The sequence below is a fragment of the Myodes glareolus genome, chromosome X (assembly GCF_982192425.1).
Source record: "Myodes glareolus chromosome X, mMyoGla1.1, whole genome shotgun sequence".
Classification (NCBI taxonomy): domain Eukaryota; kingdom Metazoa; phylum Chordata; class Mammalia; order Rodentia; family Cricetidae; genus Myodes; species Myodes glareolus.
Window position 1 is genome coordinate 29,386,932 of NC_142053.1, and position 20,674 is coordinate 29,407,605.

The 20,674-nt window shown below is 42.4% G+C and overlaps 1 protein-coding gene across 1 annotated transcript; it reads right to left on the reverse strand.

Moving 5' to 3' along the window:
• Nucleotides 1–2,017: 2,017 nt before the first annotated feature.
• On the reverse strand, nucleotides 2,018–4,831 carry LOC148117248 (retinal homeobox protein Rx2-like). Its single transcript, XM_087903006.1, has 3 exons — nucleotides 4,218–4,831; nucleotides 3,203–3,248; nucleotides 2,018–2,253 (listed from the first exon to the last, which is right to left on the reverse strand). Exons 1-3 carry the CDS (start codon nucleotides 4,628–4,630, stop codon nucleotides 2,197–2,199), a joined length of 516 nt encoding a protein of 171 aa, XP_087759132.1. The 5' UTR covers nucleotides 4,631–4,831; the 3' UTR covers nucleotides 2,018–2,196.
• Nucleotides 4,832–20,674: the final 15,843 nt, after the last annotated feature.

A 20,674-nucleotide genomic window follows, 5' to 3' on the forward strand; every position in this document is an offset into this window, starting at 1 on the left:
TTCCTATGAAGGTACAAGAAGCATACAGAACACCAAATAGACTGAATCAAAACAAAACAAAAGCATCCCATATAATTATCAAAACACAAAACATACAGAATAAAGAAAGAATATTAAGAGCTGCAAAGGAAAAACGGTCAAGTAACTTATAAAGGTAAACCTATCAGAATTATACCTGACTTCTCTATGGAAACCGTGGAAGCCAGAAGGTCTTGGATACATGTGCTGCAGAAATTGAGAGACCATGGATGCAAGCCCAGACTACTATACCCAACCAAGCTTTTGTTCACCATCAACAGAGAAATCAAGGTATTCCAGGAAAAAAACAAGTTTAATAATACATAGCCACAAATCCAGCCTTACAGAAAGTAATAAAAGGAAAATCACAACCCAAGGATCTCAACAATGCCCACAATAACTCAGACATCTAACAACCCTTCACCAGCACAACTGAAAGAAGGGAAACACACAAACTCTACCACTAAAAAAAAATAACCAGAGTTAACAACCATTGGTCAATAAAATCACTTTATATCAATGGACTCAATTCACCCATAAAAAAGCACAGGTTAAGAGATTGGAAGCGGCTTTAGTCAGCGAGATTCCTGGCCAGCAAGGGGCACTGATCCTGTAGCAGAAGATCCATCGGAGGGGTGAGTGTACTCCTGACATGCAGCAGAAGCCCGGAAAGGGAACACAGACATTCCCCAACACCCTTATCTCCCTGGTTATTATGAAGGGGCTGCTTCACCCTGCTAAGCCCTCTCTCCTCCTATCCCATCCCAGCTCTCATCCAGGAACCCCTTCCCTTCTTTTCTCCCTACTTCGCGGCCATAAAGTCCCCCAGCTCAGCCTGTTTGGGTGCTGGGAAGGGGTGGTGAGTGCAACCGGGCAGGAGGAAGTTCCTTTGTTTCAATGGCCTGCCTGCAGCAAGGTAGACCTTTAGTCAGCGAGATTCCTGACCAGCAAGGGGCACTGATCCTGTAGCAGAAGTTCCATCAGAGGACAAATTCCCTGGCCAACAAGGAAACCTGACCCTGTACCAGAAGTTCTATTGGAGAGCATTTGAAGGAAGAGATGGACAGGCCAGAAGGCAAGAATTCCTCCAACAATCTGAAAAACAACATGAAACCACCAGATCCCAGTTATCTTACAACAGAAGGACTTGAACACCATATTCTGGAAGAAGTGGAAAAGAGTGTCATTATGAAAGCAATAGAGTCCCTTAAACAGGATATGAATAAATCCCTTAAAGAAATGGAAGAGAAGTATAACAAAAAGTTTGAAGAAATCAGTAAATACGTAAATGACACTATGGGAAACCAAGAAAAACAATCAAACAGGTAATGAAAACAGTTCAAGAATTGAAAACTGAAATGGAGGCAATGAAGAAGACATAAACCTAGGACAGGCTGGAAAATCTAGGTAAATGAACAGAGACTACAGAAACAAGCAAAACCAATTGAATACAAGAGATAGAAGAACGAATCTCAGATTCTGAAGACACCATAGAGAAAATAAATGCTCTGATCAAAGAAAACAACAAGTCCAACAAATTCTAATCACAAAACATTCAAGAATTCTGAAACACATTAAAAAGAACAAATCTAAGAATAATAGGGGTAGAAAAAGGAGAATTGCAGATCAAAGGCCCAGAAAATATATTCAACAAAATTATAGAAGAAGACTTTCCCAACCAAAATAACGAAAATCCTATCAAGGTTCAAGAAGCATACAGAATATCGAATAGACTGGTTTAAAAAAAATCCCCTCGCCATAAAATAATCAAAACACAAAACATTCAGATTAAGGAAAGAATATTAAGAGCTGCAAAGGAAAAAGGTCAAGTAACTTATAAAGGTAAACCTTTCAGACTTGCAACAGACTTCTCTATGGAAACCATGAAAGGCAGAAGGTCCTGGATAGAGGTACTGCAGACACTAAGAGACCATGATGCAACCCCAGACTACTACACAAAGCCAAGCTATCGTTCACTATCAACGGAGAAAACAAAATATTCCAGGATAAAAACAAATTTATTGTTAACAAGAGTGTTCAATATTAGTTAAGCATAACAATGGGCACATGGGTCACCAAATAGCCATTTGGCTCCTGAACGAAGGATGATGCCATTCTAGGAAGAATCTTCTTCTATGTCTCTAAGTATAATGATGTCTTCAACTGGAGGTGTGTTTTCTACCGGACGAGTGTTTTCTTCTTCCTTTCTTTGGCTCTTCGGTTGGCAAACCACACCTAAAATCAGAGGGAGACAAGATTGTTTTAGCATTGGCTTCCACCCTCAGAGCCAAAAGAAAAAAGTCACTTTAAGGCATCAAATATGGAACTTCCTACTCAGCTCACAAAAACAAGCGCTGGCTGTGTGTCAACCTCTGCAAATAGGGCCATAATTTTGTCTTTTTCCTGCACTATAAACACTTCAGTAGGGACTTCCACCCGTGGTAAACCTGACCAGCATATTCTTTCATGTTATACAAAGTTCTCCAGCATCAGGATGAAGAATACTATCTCTGCTTCAGTGAGACTTCCAGAATCTTGTCCTGCACAATATTAATCTTTGTGTTTTAAGTGTTGTTCTTCCATACCTATCAGTCCTTACCTCCACTCAATCCTAATACAACTTTTGATAATGTGTTTGACTAGACACAACACAGAATGCCAGAAAAATTAACATTAAGGGATGCCACTATGTATTACCATCGTCCTAAGATATGATCATTTTTATCTTTATGCAGTGTAGTACTTTATCCTGATATTCCAGACACAAAACAGAAAGACGGGAAGAATCAAAGAGTTAGAGGGGCAAGGAGTATTTCAGTAGGAGGCCAAGTGTCTGGCCAGCTGAGGGCCAAGAATTGCATCACAGTGAACAACATATGTTATGAAGGTTGTCCACCTAGAGAGGATGGCCCTTTTATGTAGTGTTGTTTCAATTTATGCCAAAATAGAGTTAATACAGCTCAGTTTGTCAGGTGCTGTAATCTCAGCACTTGGGGGACTGGAGGCAAAAGAACCCCGAGTTCTAGGACAGCAAGGGTTACATAGACAAACCCTATGCCAAAAATCAAACATTCAAAGAGGGAAAAATGAAATCCATTCATTTAAAAGTGCCTAGGTTAAGGCTAGCTAACCCTAAAGAAGGCCATAGATTGTCTGTCCAATTGCTGTGTTTGGATTCACTGACCTTCAGTTTGTCTTCAGGCACGTTCAGAGCTCTCGCAAGTTCTTCCCTGTGTAAAGACAACCATGGATGTTTATCATTCTGCTTTACATGCAATACAATTTAATATATGAATTCTATGCCTTTTACAATATCACCGTCCTCTACCCTCACACTCGGTATTAACTTTCATTCTCAGAGGCAGTCTTACTTTTGATATGTCTTAATTTCCTGCAAAAGTTTCTAAATGATAGAGACAAATAATTTTAACAAACTTTCAAAAATTAAAAATAAATGTCAAAGTCTATGCTGAGCAAAGAATGCTAATTTAAAAACAGCACTTGGGGCCAGGCAGTGGTGGCACAGGCCTTTAATCCCAGCACTCAGGAGGCAGAGGCTGGCAGATGTCTGTGAGTTCCAGGCCAGCTGGTCTACAAGAACTAGTTCCAGGATAGGCTCCAAAAGCTAAAGAGAAGCCCTGTCTCGAAAAAACCAAGAAAGGAAAGAAAGAAAGAAAGGAAAAAGAAAGAAAGAAACAAAACAAACGAAAAGAAGAGAAGAGAAGAGAAGAGAAGAGAAAAGAAAAGAAAAGAAAAGAAAAGAAAAGAAAAGAAAAGAGCACTGGGGAGGGGAAAGAGAACCCAAAAGGAGTTGATGGTTATGTACACAGTCCCTGAAAAGATGAGGAGACTACTGGTGGGGAGGTCACCAAACACAGTATAAACCCCTAGCACTCGTGAACTTGATGCTAGTAAGTTGTATGGGTCCACTAAACTCTGGTCTCTATATTTCACAGAAATTAAAATATGACTCGTAATGAGAGGTTTGAACTAGGGACCCTTGCTTCACGCCAGCACTACATGTTGTCACTGAGCTCAGCCCCCACACAGGGCACCCTCCCCTACCCACCACCAAAGGAGAAGACCCCTGTGACTTGGAGATGGGCGATAGGGAATACAGGGCCTTGAAGCGCAAAAGGACACCTCAACATGAGCCAGAGGCCAGGGAGGGTGGGGAGCTCTTGGTCCAAGCCACATACCTGGCAGCCAAATCTGGGCACTGGGATTTTTTAAAGACTTGTTCCATTTTCTGGATCTGGCGCCTTGTGAAACGGAAATGGTTTTGAGGACCCTGGTGCCTCTGAGGAATCCTTGCCACACCAGCCGCTGAGGTGTTCAGATCTTCTGGGTCAAGCTCCAAAGAACATTCCGGGTGGCCACTGCTTTCTCCCACGTTGGCATCACTTTCCTCAGAGTCCCTCTCGCTATCCTGGCCCTGGATGCTGTCATAGAGTCTGATATATGGGAGACCTATGCAGCATCCACAATGGCCACCAACTGCTTCCTTGGCTGCGGCTGAGGAGGAGGCCACAACCCCGTCCTCATACACTATTTCATCCCCATAATCTTGCATAGTATTGAGTTGAAACTCATAATAAAGCTTCTTGGCCATGACTCCAACTGTGAGCCACAGGCAGACTGGGGTCCCGAAAATGAGTGACCTCGAGTTCTAGAATCTCGGCACTGCTACAGACAAAACAATGAGAGGACTGAGGAAAGGGTGACGTCAATGTGTCAATGCTCAGGTCCGAGCATGCTGCCCAGTTCTTCATGCTCGACGTCCAGGCGCTTGCTTGCATGCAGGAGCTGTTGAATTGTGCACCCTCCACTCACTGCTGCCTGACTGGTTGCGCTGGCCCTTCTGCCCACTTGCTGAGGTCGGTGCTGTCTGTTTCAGTGCACAAAGGATGGGTGTGGCCCAAACGAGGAGGACCTGAGGGAGACTGAACGGGGATGTGGAAACGTAGCATGGAGTTAAATCTTTCTCCTAGGCCATTCTTCCAGAATGAGCTTTAATGCTTGTCTGCATGGTGCCCGTTCCTTCTAGCTTGTAAGGAGGAGTTAACAGGTGGATTGTGTGGAAGTGCTAGATAATTTGGAATGGAGTATGGGAGAAAGGCACACACTTGACTCCAGGATCCTCGAGTGAACATGTAAGAATTTCTGTGACCCCCACCCACCACCCAGGACTAGCAGCTCAGAGAATGGGTTTAGAACCAAGTGGACATGGTCAGCTTTAGAGGCCACTAGTTCAGGAACGCCTGTTAGCATACTGAATGCTAGCCTGCCATTGCTTTTCAAGTACAACATCAAGATTTTAGGACTGGGTTTGAATAGAATGCTAGCTAATGACACTTTCAAAAAGCAAACAATTGGTACGCTCCTCCCAAAGAAAAATGATCTGCTTAGGAAGTAATTACATTGACGGGCAATAGTGGCACACCTTTAATCCCAGCACTCGGAAGCCTGAGGCAGGCAGATCTCTGTGAGCTCTAGGCAAGCCTGGTCTAAAAGAGCTAGTTCCAGGACAGGCTCCAAAGCCACAGAGAAAACCTGTCTGGAACAAACCAAACAAAGAAAAAAAGAGCTAGTTCCAGGACTTGTAGGACAGTAACACAGAGAAACCATGTCTCAAAAAGCCAAAATAATAGTAATACTGATAATAATTATGTCAGATTTTTAATAATTTCTGTTAAATTTTACGTGTAACATTTGCATCAGATCTTATCTCTGAGGGTGTTGATGTGGTTCCTTACTCCTGTTGGACTGAAGGTAAATATATAAATATTCAGGCAACATTTAGAATAAGATTTGGCCTAGAACATACAGCATGTGACACATTTTCAGCAAAAGAATAGGTGTCTGAGTTATCCAAGGTTGGATGTTGGGGAGGTTAAGTAACCCTCGTCCTGGCAGATTCTCTAGGATTTTCCTTGCTCTTGGAATTTTTGGAATCAGTACTTATATACATTAACACAATACACACAATATAGAAATAAAATGAATGGCTAAATCTGTTTACAGTTATTGAATAAGGAATCATTTAATTTTTCTTTCTCTTTTTATTTTTTAAGCATTAATATCTTTATTGTAGAATAATGCAGTACTTTATACAGGGGAAGAGGCTAAAACCTCTTTTTATAAAGGATTTATTATTTATATAGCATTCTGCCTGCACACCAGAAGAGGGCACCAGATTTCATCATAGATGGTTGTGAGCCACCATGTGGTTGCTGGGAATTGAACTCAGGACCTCTGGAAGAGCAGCCAGTGATCTCAACGTCTGAGCCATTTCTCTAGCCCACAGTTACCCTTCCTTCTCCTCCTCTCATCCTCTCCCTTTCCCCGACTCCCATCTATCCCCCTTCCCTTCTACCCACTGCTCCTTGGTCTCCATCCAGAAAGGGGCGGGCCTCCCATGGACTTGAACATAGCAGGACACATCAAGTTGAGGGAGGACCAAGCTCTTTCCCTTGTATAAAGGCTGGTTAAGGTAATCCAGCATGGGGACTAGGGTCCAAAATGTAAACTAAGCACCAGGGACAGGTCCTGATCTCACAGCCAGGACTTTACAAACAGAGAAAGCTACACAATTGTCACACACATGCAGAGGGCCTAGGTCGGGTCCATGCCAGCTCCCTAACTGTTGGTCCAGAGCCCATGTGGTCCCACGAGCTTAGATCAGCTGTGCCTGTGGTTCTTCTGTCATGACCTTGACCCCTCTGGCTCATACAATCCCTCGCCCTTCTTCATGAGGACTCCCAGAACTCAGCCCAGTGCTTAGCTGCCGATGTCTTTGAATGATTTGATCTTATTTTATCTTGTGATTCTCTGTGAATCATTAGATTCTTGAAAAAGCTTTCTTTAGAGTAAGTGCAAAGATGGAAGTCTTTAAATCGCTTACACAAAACTTTTGCTAAAAACACACAATGGGGGACTGGATAGATAGGTGCTTCCGTGATCAAGAGCCCTTGCTGCTCTAGCAGAGGACCAGACTTCGGTTCCCAGAGCCCATATATGCTAGCTCACTACCACCTTTAGCTCTAGCTCCGGGAATCCAGTGTCCTTGCCTGGACTCTGAAGACACCCACACACATGTACAAATACATACACATGAATACTCAAACACACACACACACACACACACACACACATAAAAACTAAAATAAATCTACAAAATGAACTTAATCTTTAATTCTGAGGTGCAAAACTTTCAAGGACAGAGAAAACCCTAGATAATTTGTTAGGAAGAGGGCTACTGAACCTTCCCCATTTCCCATGCTGGTTAATTCAGGCACCGATTATTTTTCTGAAAACGTGTCATATGCCTTATTTTGATGTTTATATTAGTTGATGGCTTGACTGTTTGTTGGTCTGGCAGTATAGATGAAGAGACAGAGACTCCGAGTCTGCAGAATGCCAGTGCAAGAAGTTGGGGTCTTTCTGATGACAAGGAGTCAAGGATGATACTTGACATTTGTACTTGGGCTTCAGAACAGTTTCCCCTCTCACTGACTACCAAGCACTTTCTAGGAGACCTCTGGATTATAACTTCAGAGGAAGAAGAGTGTAGACTGCTAAGAAAGATGCAGCATAAGAAAAAGAAAATGGGATGGGCAGTGCCAGCTCTGTCTAGTAGGAAGCTAAATCCCAAAGCCTGAGCTGTGCATATCTTGGGACCCTGGATGAAATGCTTCATTCACAGCTTCCATAACCATGAACGGGGATAACATCAATGGCACAGGACAGGGAGACTGTCCAGGTTCATTAATTACTTGCAGAATTTTGGCATCCTTTTACTTCGGCTTCACAAACCAGTGTACCAGCAACTACGGTTTCCTTCCCCTGGAAAGCACATCCTCAAACCTCTTGATTTCTTCCACAGAGCCTAGTAACTCACCACCTGGGGTAGATTTTATATTAGCTTCTGTCTTCTGGCTTGGACCTTTTCTTCCTTGAACCTCCTTTCATTCAGAAGTGGTGGAGGGTGGGCCTACGGATTCAGCCCTGTTGGTGCACCTTATTACATCTTATGATGTTTGTCCTTGGGTTGTGCTCTGGAGAGGCACTTAATAGTTTCAACTGAGTTTGGCATCCTCATTTTCAATATATAATAAAACATGTAGTAGGCCACAAAAGCAACTGTACCAAGTGTGTCAAAGAGATGACATCCTGGCATAGTTCCTGGCAGTGCTCATACCTAGTGCAGCCAGGTCGAGGGACGGGGCAGAGGAAGCATTGAAACTCAGTCAATTCCATTGCAGGACCCCTGCTCAGGTAACACCCGAGTTTTGGGAGTCAGCCTGCAACCGGAAGTGCCCTAATGGAACACAGCTCAGGTCGTATGGTGTTGGACACAGAGCTCATGCAGTGTGGGTATTGCTGGATGTATGAAACACCATGCTGGGGTCCACACATGCACTTCAGAGTTGCAGTCATTGCTCTGAATCAGAGTACCTTAGCTGAATGACAGTCTCAGCACTAAGATAATACTTTCAGAGCTTTTGTCAGCCTGGAAGCTGCTGACTTCTGTATTACTGTAAATAGCCCAATTAAAGTGACTTTAACAATTCATTGTGCCTCGTACTCAGCACTAAATGGGATGTCTCCCCCAAATCCCTCACATCAGAGTTCAGGGAACCCCGTGGAAGAGGAGGTAGGAGGAGTGTAAGAACCAGAGGGGATGGAGGACACCAGGATAACAAGTCCCTCTAAGTGGACTGAGCAAAGCTCATAGGAATTCTCAGAGACTGTGACAGCAAGCACAGGGCCTGCACGGGTCTCCCCTAATCCTCTACATATGAACTATAGCTTTCAGTTTAGTGTTTTTATGGGACTCCTGAGTGTGAGAACACATGTGTCTCTGATTCCTAGGCTCTTTTCCTTCTGTTAACTTGCCTTGTCCAACTTGGATGTGATAAATTTCTAGCATATTTTATTTTGTTAAAAAAGAAAGAAAATACACTATAGGTCAATCTGGTGGCAGTACTGTCTCAGTTCAAGTTTCCTTTTCCAAAATGACCCTAGCTTGTGCCAAGCTGACATAAAACCAGCCAGCACAGCAGTCAAGACTGTAGCTTATCTGTATGGAAATCATTTGTATTCCACATAGATTTTTAAATTCTGTTTGTCTGTTTGTTTGTTTGTTTGAGAAAAGATAAGATCTCATTATGGAGTCTTTTCTGACCTGGAATTTACTACATTGTCCTGGAGAGCCTCAAATATGTGGTGATATTGTTGCAATCGCTTTCTTCATGCTGGGATTTTAGGTATGTGACATCATTCCTCACATTGTTGACTATTTCTTATAGAAGTATTAAATATTAGGCTTGACTTTATCTATGAAAATTAGAATTGCACTTAAATTCCGTATACAGTTGGATTGGTCAGAGACCAGATCCCTCTCAGTCTTCACTGAACAGCATTGTTAGATTACATAGGCTTTCTTCTCGCCCATGGAAGCATCAAGTCCTCGTCACAGAAAGGCAGTCCCTTCATCTAGTCCCTTCATCTAGTGATAGTAAATATATTTGGTGCCTGTAACAGACATGCTGCCACCAGAATCAGACATGTCAAGAGGGGCAGACCCTACTAAGGCCAAACCCCTAGACCCACATGACAATTGCTGAGGACCAAAGGACATGCTTTGCAGAGGCAAACGCTTTGTTCTCCACATGCAAACCATGCAGTCAGCACAGGTTAAGTGACAGTTGACACTTGGATGTCAGTCTGAGCATGAAAGAGGACATGGAGGTACTTTGTGGTCATAGCCAGGATGATGGCAGATGCCCCAATGAACTCCCAGATATTACATTTCTCTGGGGATAGCCCAATGTTCTTTCCTTTTTTAAATCTGCAGCTTTTGGCTTCCCATCACCCACTCTGGGACCATGGGCGCCATTACCTCCCCGTGCCAGTGGGTGTGCTCATTTTCTGTTTTCTTTCTCTTTCTTTTTGGATTTTTGAGACAGGCTTTCTATGTAGCTTTTGGTGCCTGTCATAGAACTAGGTCTTGTGGACCAGGTTGGCCTCGAACTCACAGAGACCCACCTTCTTCTCCCTCCTGAGTGCTCTGATTAAAGGCATGCACCACCCGTGCCCGGCAATGTGTTGACTTTCTGTATGATGAACTGTTCGTGGATGACCGGAAAGAGCATGAGAACAAACACTCTTAGGAAGAGAGGCCCCTTTCACAGTAGCAGTAGCTATGGAACATAAGGGAAAGTGGAAGCAGCCAGGAGCACAGGAAACCTGCGGTCAGTCCAGAAGCCCCGGGACTTCATGCTTTCACCGTGTGACTCCAGAGCTGGGAGAATATTTCCCTAATACTTCTAATGGTCCTAGTCCTTATGTATGTGGGTTATGCACATGCTCATGGCCTGAGCTAGGGCTGTACGCAGACCTCATTCCCCACTCCTTGGCTCATTTCATGCTTCTGACATCACACTTCTGAGTCTTGATATTTGTCTTCTGCCTGCCCCCTTTCGGCTCTCCATACCTCCCTTCACTCCGTCAAGGTGCAGTCCCTTCTCCACCCTACTCCTGAACATTCTCAGCTTCCTCTCTCTCTCACGATGTGTCCTGCTCCCTCTGCTCTCCCTCACGGTCCCGTCAATGCAGCCATGGCTAGCTCCTCAGACTCACTGGAATATCCCTCCATTTTTGCTGCATAGTGTGGTTTTGTCTCAGTGCCATCTATCTTGAGGTCATGGAGGGGAGAAGCCTGTCATTCAATCTCTCCTGAGTTCTTTGAGACTGGGTTTGGACTCTGAGCTTATGAGTTTGTGTCTGCCTGTCGCAGGTTTAGCAAAGCTCACACTCAGTCAGTTGACCTGCACTGCATAGCCTAGCACTGCCCATGTCTGCTCTGCATCCACATCCTTGTGCACACCCAGCAGAAGTCTGGACAGCCTGGCCTGACTTAGGCAAAGTCTTATTATCTCTAGTCAGCCAGAATTCTTCCTTCCATGAAAGGATTTCTGTGAATAGGGTTTCCACCTATTCCACTACTCCACCCTACTCTTGATCTGTGAATTCCCACATTCCCAGGTTCCCATTTTCCTTAGATTCATTTCTTTAAGTTTCTGTGTGTGACTGTTTTGCCTGCCTGAATGCATGTGTACTATGTTCCTTTCTAATGTCCGTAGAGGTCAGAAGAAGGTATCGGGTACCCTGGAAATGAGTCTCTAGACAGCTGTGAGCCACCATGTTGTTAAAGATAAGTGGACCTGGGTCCTCTGCAAGAGCACCAAGTGCTCTTAACCACTGAGTCATCTCTCTAGTCCCAACCAGGTTTCGTTATAGTGACAGTGACCTCAGTTACAGAACCCTAAATGCATGGCATACGTGTAGAAGAAGCTAAACTTCTCTTTCTCCTCCACAGTCAGAGTCAGAGCACTGATACTTGCTATTTATGCCAAAGAGGACAATTGGCTACAAGCTGTGTTGACTTTTGCCCACCCTGAACCTGATGTCAGCTCCTTTCCCTATTTCTGTCTCTATGCTCCCCCTGAACAGCCTCTCTTTCCACCGCTGGAGAATTCAGTAAATGTTTTCCTTTCTTAGTTGGGATGTTGTAACTTTGACATCCCTGAGCTCCTGGGCCTCTCCTCTGGCACCCCAGATACTTACACATCAATGCTGACCCTTCACTCCTGACCTATATACTTGACAGCGACTCATGAATCATATTCCAGACTCGTTGCTTCAGGCAGCTCCTGTGAAGCTGGTCAGGGTGGACTTAACTCCGAAGACTTAAGCCTCCTGGGAGGCTGGATCTTGGAGAATGGGTTGGAGTGCTAAGCTTCTTTTGAAAGACTCCTCCTGGGTGCAAACTCTTTCCTCTTTTAGCTTTACCTTGTGTGTGCATCAGTACCAGTTTCCTTGTTCTTGGAAGTCTCTTTTGCTGACAAAGGGGTCTTTTTGTTCTATGACAGTGTATGAGAGATCTTTTCTAAATGGAACCCTATTCTTGAGGCCCTACTGACACTGACATATTTTCTGGCAGGATTTGGTGAAGGTCACTTGAACATTCATTGCAGTTTTGAGATACAGAAGTCTCCTCAACGGATATACCAGGTTCTGTTCTCTGTTTCAGTCCTGCTTCCCCGTCTGGTCATCCTCAATCCTTTTTCATTTCTGGTCTTGAACCCGTTAATGCTCCTTGTAAACCCTTCCCTTCTCCATCTGCCCGACCCTGGCATACTATTTCCTTCTCTCATCAGATCCTGTGCTGTCTACAGTCACTGGCTATGTAGGCCCTCTTTTCCCTAGGATTCATATTGTTCACAGAACTAGCATAAACCTCTAATGGAAGAAATCCCACTGGCCAAATTCAGAGTATTTCATACATTCAGAGGCCTTCGAAGACACTGAAAGGCAGCCTTGATTTCTCACCTAATATACAGTCTACAATTACAGAAAATTTCATATTGGCATCCTCAGAAATCTGAATTGGTTTTTCCACAGATATTCATGGTGTGTGTGTGTGTGTGTGTGTGTGTGTGTGTGTGTCTGTGTATACAGAAGTGCTAGCGTCCCATCGGCTTTTGTTTATATATTTATGTATGACTTAACACTTAAAATGACACGTATACGATCTGTCTCTACATTTAAATGCTTGTATATTAGCAGATACATAATACATACTAGATAGTTCTTATATCTGGTTGCAAGTACTTATTGAGAGCACCAACTCTCTTAAAGGATTTCCACTTATATTGGCTTAGAAATAAATAAGTCCTTATAAATTAAATATTCACACATGTCACAGGAACAAGGAAAGGAAACTCTATTTTTCTCAAGTACACATTTCCCCTGTGTCTTGCAATGAGAACTGAAGGGTAGTTAACTAGGTGGGTATTAGAAAACATTTGAACTGGAGACCGTTGGCAGTATCCAGAAAACTACTGTCTTCTTCTGAAACAGCAATTGTGTTTCTGGCTCCTAAAACTTGATTTGAATGCACCATGTGCACAAATAGGCAGCAACAAATATGTATTTGATTAGGGTGTGGAAGTTTGAAGTGGACTGTGGTTTCGTAGGTGCCAGATGCACCCAAATTCCCTGAGCTTAGCTTGAGGAAAACCAGGTACCTACAACTCAGATGAAAGCCACCTTTGCTTAGAATAGTGATTCTCAACAAGTTGTGACCCACTGGGGGTTGCATCTCAGATATCCGGCATGTCAGACATTTACATTATAATTCATAACAATAACAGATTACACTTATGAAGTACCAAAAAACAATTTTATGGTTGCAGGTCACCACCATATAGGGAACTGTATAAAAGGGTTGAAGCATTAGGAAGGTTGAGAACCACTGCTTTAGAATCAGCTCTCTCTGTGCCAGGTCCGATGGACTCAGTGGCATTGCAGTCACCCTCTACCACAATTCTGTCCACAAATTCCTCAAATTAAGTCCGTGGGAATTCTGGATCATTGGCCACTATTGGCCGCTCCACCCGCTTAGGTGTTCTGTGGCCGGGGTTCCTTTTGTGACCCGGGGAAGTGTATCCCTACCCCTGTGCTTTCTTCTGCTCCACAACTCTCTTGTTTTTAAATATGACCTGATTTGTTGTTCAGGAGCAACAACAAACTGTGTTATATCCAAAATGAGTCAGAAACACGTATGTTTAACAAAGATAACAGGATTTCTTTTGTGGCCTGCTCTACTCTGTCCCCAGGTACGTGAAAGTTAGAAGGCCCTATGAATTTCCAGGTTTCATGTACCTTCTCTGGGAGGGTGTCATGAGCAGCCTGACAGTCTCAAGTGCACATTTCTGTCATTGATTCCTGTTACTGCTCTTCCTTAGCAGTGTCCCCCTGGGTTAAAGCATTCAGTCCAATTCAAAATAAGTTCAGGAAGAGCCCCAACCTGATTGAATTCGGTAGACTCCGCCCTCCCAAGAGTAGATAAATAGTAAAGACTGCTGAGAGTCAATCTCAGACCAGCAGGGCAGCCTGGAAGAGACCAGTGGATCATCTCAGCAGGAGCAGAGACCAGGTGAGCTGCCTGGAAGAGGCTCAGAGGGGCTGACCCATCTGGAAAGACTGCAGCCCACTCTCCTGTCTGTGGACTGCACAGTGTGGCTCGGGTTTCCAGATGTGGTGAGCCATCAGTCATACTGAGGTAGGCTTTGGTGACAAAACTGACTTGGAGTCATTTCTCTGCTGTAAGCAACCCCTCACCTATATTCCTGTAAGTAACTCTGGTAAAAGCGACTTGTTCACCAGGTGGACTCTGGTATTGTTCCTTCTGTCTGTGGCAGGATTCCTTTCTCTAGGAGTAAACGTGTGTTGTTTCCTTAGAAAAAGTGTGTTTCGCAACAGCAACCGAGAGTAAAATGTTGCTAGAGGCAAGAGGAGTAGGTGAAGCTGCAATCCAGGAGGCCAATGTAAGTGATAATCAGACAGCAGCCTAGGGTCCTAAGACACAAAGCTCGGACTTTGGAGCTGGGCACCCATGTGCCACCTCCCACGGTCAGTCATCTCCATGCTTCACAGGAGCCTGCCCTTTCCACTCCTTTTGTGCTCATTCTTCTGTCTTTTCCTGCTCTCTTCCTTCTCAAAGTTTAGAATCCAAGATGTCCTAGCAGTGAGTGAAAAGGGAAGGTGAGTGTGTCTTGTTCTACTGATGCTCACAGGATGCAAATATTAGGGGCTTTTCTGAGTTAGGCATCACCCTTGAAGACCTCTGCTTCAGGCATTAGCAGGATGCAGCCTCAGAGGCTCTATTTTTTAATTTTATGGCTCAAATCTTAAAAAGAGCTATTTTCTATAAAAACACACAGTATATTAAAAAAGTGTGTAATACAACCCCATAATACTTCAGCAAGGATAGTATTCTCTTCAGAGTAGATATTCTTCCCTATCTCCTGATAGTGTGTTTAGGAGGAATTTGATGGAATATACTTAGGTCAAGAATTCTTGGGGGATGCTGTTATGATTTAGGAACCCCTGTAGTTTATGTAGGGCTCAATGTTTGGTAAGCTGAATATTCAAAAGATTTATTTTTTGTTTTTCGTGACAGGGTTTCTCTGTAGTTTTTGGCGCTTTCTCTGGGACTAGCTCTTGCAAACTAGGCTGGCCTTTAATTCACAGAGATTCACCTGCCTCTCTCTATCTCCCAAGTGCTGGGATTATAGGTGTGTGCTACCCTATCCAGCTAAAAGTACTCTTAATGTTGTTTAATGATTTTCATCAAGCATATTCTTATGTGATCCTGACTGTACCTCTCTCCTTGTACATAAAATTGAAGCCATGATGTGGTTTTTGGCAGTGATTCCATTGGTAAGGACGCTTGCTGGCCACCCTGATTGTTACAAGAGTGGATACTTGTTCGTCCAGGCCACCTAGCTAGCTTAGCCCCAATAGAACTACAAGAAACTGTATTAATTAAATCACTGCTTGGCCCATGAGCTCTAACTTCTCATTGACTAACTCTCACATAATAATTTAACCCATTTCTATTCATCTGTGTATCACCATGAGGTCGTGGCCTACCAGCAAAGTTACAGCACATCTACCTCTGGTGGCAAATCCATGATGTCTCTCTCACTCTGCTTTCTTCTTCTCAGCATTCAGTTCTGTCTTCCCTGCCTATCTGTGTTCTGCTCTATCAAAATGCCAAGGCAGTTTCTTTATTTATTAACCCATGAAAGCAACACATAAACAGAAGGACTTCCTATACCATGTCACCTTCTCTGTTTAAACAAAAAGGAATGCTTTAACTTTAACATCGTAAACTTACATATAACTAAACAGTTATCAAGCAAGAATTACAGTTATTATATTTTCATCTACTTTATCTTTTATCATAACTAAGGTAAACTATAACTATCATTATAAATTCTTCAACTCCATCAAAGACTCCAGAAGGATATAATGTTACTGAAGTAAACAGGAAGTCCATTGTAAGCAACTTTCTGAATTCTTCAATTTGCAGAGACATCTCAATACCAGGATAGTTACCCAAAGTTTTTCTGTACCATTGGGGTATCCATCTTCTGCCTACAGGCCCATAGTATTTGGCAGACTTTTCCATGAAGCAGAAATTTCAAAAACAATTCAGTCTCTTTTTTCTCTATCCTGCAGAATGTCTCACAGGTTCTTTCATGAAGCAGGATCATCTCATCTTTAGGCAAGTTCAGCAGTCATTTCTCTGCAGGTACTACATGTTCAGTTAATCAGTCCGGGCAAGAGCAGTTTCTTGCCCAAATGGCTAACCAACTCCCTAAGGAGCCTCTTTGATGTCTGTCTTCCTCTTGAAGTAGCATGGTGCTGCCAGAAACAGATGTGTCTCACTGTCACGAAAAATCATAACTTCTTAAGACATTGTAAATACCATATTCTGAAGGTCTCTGAAATATTTGAAGAATATCTCGCTAACTGAAATATATCTCTATATATCTAGAAAATCTAAATGACATGACTACAAACTCGACTATTATAAATGATTATCTATTAACCTATATTTCTCAATTATACATTACATTTTTTAAGAGACCTACACAATCACAATACCTTAATCAAGATCAGAAATACATAGACATATAACAAAATTGACCTTAAATTTGTATCAATAAACCAAGATCCATACCAATGCAAATTATTCATATCTATAGTATATCCCCCTTTAAGTGTAAAAGAACATACATAAACAGTATTTGGGAATAAGGGCATAGTTTTGTCTATACTGCTTTCTGCTGTTTGGGGGTGCTGTTTATCAGGTATTTTATCGTGTATCCTATGTGCTAGGTTTATCTCAGTCAGCAGTTGGGTGAAGTAATCTTTTGAGGGTGTCCACGGCAACCTTTCAGGGAAGGTGTGGTCTATCAAACCATATTGGGATAGAAGCAATCCACAGGTTCTCATCTTCTGTGAAAACAAAAGAACCTCTTTTCCAAAGCACCATATCTTTAGACTTAAATTTTGAAGTCAAGATATCATTATAATATAAATGCTGGTTTAGTTTAGCAGCCCATACAATGAAATGTCTCTCTGTACTTAGCTCCTTCACAGTCAAAAAGTTCAAAGAAAACATAATACTGTACATAATCCAGACTCTCTGTGAATTTTCCATTTTCACATGACTTATTTTCCTTTACTCTATTGAATCTATGACTCTCTGTACTCTGTCTCTTTAAAGGCTTTACCCCTCCCCTTTTAAAAGCGTTAATGTTATTTTATGACTCTCTATATTCAATTGTTTTTCTCTTCCAAGCCTATGTACATTTATCCAACACTGTGACACATTTAGAAGACTTTTTTGTCTGAATCTGTCCTACTGTGTATCTGTACTTCTTTTCTGATCAGAAGCATTTCTTAAAATGCTAAGCAGCTTGGTCTCAGTGGCTCTGGGTGCTGACTCCACCCCTCTCGGGCTTTAAATATGGTGGAGATAGTTCACCTCAGCTCTAGGACTGCTGGGTGGGAGCCATCCTCACCACCTAGACTCTGGGTAGCACCATGCAGCACATAAACCCCTTTTTCCCTGAGTAAAAATTAAATCCGCCATGCAGTGCACTGCATGGCCTTGAAATATCTCTGTGTAGGGCAGCAGGAATCCGCCATGCTCTCCCGCCTGTGCAAGCCTAGTATATCTGATCCAGCTGCCTGCCCAGGCGGGGAACGCTAAGCAGTGGGTACAGTCTCAGCGACATTCCTCCAGACACCACGTGGGCACACAAACACCTGGGTCCACAAATGCCATTGAAATGCTCCATGGCCAGAGTTTGTGCTTGTGACACGGACTAGGAAGCCGTGTTTTAAAATGGCATGGCTCTTCTTCTGTTGCTGCTGCTGGGTCAGGAAAATCTCTATTAAAGGAGCTGTGGCACACCGCCAGCAAACACAAAGAAGTTGTGTTAAACTCAATATTTTTTTAGTCTAGAATTCCTTTTTAAAGCCCTCTCAGGTTTTACATGGATTTAGTTGACAATGTTGGAGCGCCAATGCTTTCAGAGAGGGCATGCTCAATCTTCCCAGCCGGCAAGCTAGTTTAGTCCTAAAATACAACATAGAAACTGTATTAGAGAAATCACTACTTGGCCTATGAGGTCTAACTTCTTATTCACTAACTTTTTTTTTTTTTGGTTTTTTGAGACAGGGTTTCTCTGTAGCTTTGGAGCCTTTCCTGGAACTAGCTCTTGTAGACCAGGCTCGCCACGAACTCACAGGATCTGCCTGCCTCTGGCTCCCGAGTGCTGGGATTAAAGCCGTGTTCCTCCACCACCCGGCATTATTGGCTAACTCTTACATATTAAATTAACCCATTTCTATTAATCTGTGTAACACCACGAAGTCATGACTTACAAGCAAAGTTCCAGGACGTTTTTCTCTGGCAGCAGATCCATGGCGTCTTTTTCACTCATCTTTCTTCCTCCCAGCATTCTGTTCTGTCTTCCATGCCTACCTAAGCACTGCCCTATCAAAAGGCCAAGGGACTTTCTTTATTCATTAACCAATGAAAGCAGCACATAAACAGGAGGATCTCTTACACCCCCAGATGACCTGAACCTGATCTGTGGGATCTGCATGATGGAAAGAGAGAACTGATTTTCCAAGTTGTCTTCTGACATCTAAACATGTGCTGTGACATGCACAACATGGTCCAGGTCCATACACACATGACAAATAAATTCAACAATTAGAAGGAATCCTAATTTACTTAGCTACTAACTATGTAGGTATTTGACAATGTTTTTGTGTTTATGGATGTTGATGTTCACATTTATAAGTAAAAATATTTGCACTACAACTTCCTTAGTAATCTTGCTAGCTTCCCTAATATCACAGTGCTCTAGGATTCTACAATTAAAAGGAAGAAAGAAAAAGTTTGCATTTGTGCGAGGGGACTGGAGAGATGGCTAAATGGTTAAAAGATTTTGTTCTTCTTTAAGAGGACCAGAGTACAGTTCCCAGGATCCACCTCGGTAACCACCTATCTATAAGCTGAGCTTCAGGAGATCCAGTGATCCCTGTAGGCATCCATAAGTATGGCCATACCAACTAATAATGACTTTTTATTAAAGAAAGATTTTTAAAAAAATCTAAAAATCACAATTTTTTGATTTCTTAATCTGTAACTTTAATTCCTTGTGGTTGGACTTTTCCTTCTAGGACCTTCGATGGGCATAGATTATATATAAGCAAACTTAATTTTGTTTTCATCATTCAATATCTTTCTATCTTTTATAATTTATAATTTTGCTGAGTATAGTAGTCTGGCATGTGTGGTCTCTCAGAGTTTGTGGCACATCTGTCCATGCCCTTTCGGGTTCTAGAATCTCCATTGAGATGTCAGGTATAATTCTCATAGGTTTGCTCTTAAATGTTGCTTAGTCTTTTCCCTTTGTAGCATTTTATATTGTGCTTTTGTTTTGTAAGCTCTTTCATTTGATTGTTATGTGTGCTGAGGGATTTTTCTTTGGTGATCTTTTCTGGTCCAGTCTATTTGGTGTTCTGTATGCTTCTTGCACCTTTATAGGCATCTCCTTCTTTAGGTTGGGAATTTTTTTCCTCTATGATTTTGTTGAGAATATTTTCTGTGTCTTTGACCTGGATTTCTTCTCCTTCCTCTGTTCTTATTATTCTTAGATTTGGTCTTTTCATACTATCCTAAATTTCCTGGATTTCTTTGTGTCAGAATTTTTTAAATGTGCTTTTCATAATTTTTAAAAGCATTTCATATTTTTTAAAAAAATCTCTTTCATTTGATGCATCAATCTAAGTTCATGTGCTTCAGTTATGTAGCAATACTCAGGGCCTGCTCAGTTAAGATTTCTCAGTTGTAGAGGAGACATATTTTGTTCTGGTTGTTACTGCATTTATACACTGATGTCTAGGCACCTGGGTGTGGGGAAGATTGTAATACTAGGTGCTGGAATGTGGTCTTGATTTGCTTTTAGTGGGTCTTTTATTCCTTAGTTTTCGTTGCCTTCTCTGGTTCTTAGTAGAGTGTGGTAGATCTCTGTTGTCTTGCAGGAAATTCCTCTGGATACTTGATTGGTGTGGCCACTGGTGGTTCCAGTTAAAATGTCTGATATACATAAAAAATAGGATCCATGGACAAAGATATAGCTGTATGACATCTGAAAGATGTTTCTTTGTGTTTTGGGGGCTGTCTCTCAGGGAGAGGGGAGTGTGGTCTATCATAAGGTACAAGAAGCTCTCAATACACTGTTACCAGGAAAACGTAAGTGGAATGTTGAAGAAAGGGGGCTGCTGTTTTATCTAGTTTCAAAATGATGATGTATTTATTTCATGCATGTAAAGCTTAACAAAATATTCCAATGCTTAGGGCTAGCAAAATGGCATAATTTATAAAGGTGTTTGCTGTCAAGCATGATGATACAAGTTAAGTCTGTGGGACACTCATGGAACCATTTCCTGGGCAGGTAGTCATGGACAGCATAAAGAAACTAGATTTTTTATTGTTTTTATTGAGCTATATGTTTTTCACCAGTCCTCTCCCTTCTTCCCCCTTCTCCTTCTACCCTCTCCCATGATTCCCATGCTCCCAATCTACACAGGAGATCTTGTCTCTTCCTACTTTCCTTGTAGATTAGATCCATGTATGTCTCTCTTAGTTAAGCATGGGCCTGAGTAAGTGAGTCAGCAAGCAGTATTCTTTCACGGTTTTTGCTTTACATTT

Coding starts and splice junctions, on each gene's coding strand:
- LOC148117248 (XM_087903006.1), bottom strand. CDS start 4,630: ATGGCCAAGAAGCTTTATTATGAGTTTCAACTCAATACTATGCAAGAT. Junction 3,249..4,217: donor TGCCCAGATTTGGCTGCCAG/GTATGTGGCTTG, acceptor GTCTTTACACAG/GGAAGAACTTGCGAGAGCTC. Junction 2,254..3,202: donor TGCCTGAAGACAAACTGAAG/GTCAGTGAATCC, acceptor CTCTGATTTTAG/GTGTGGTTTGCCAACCGAAG.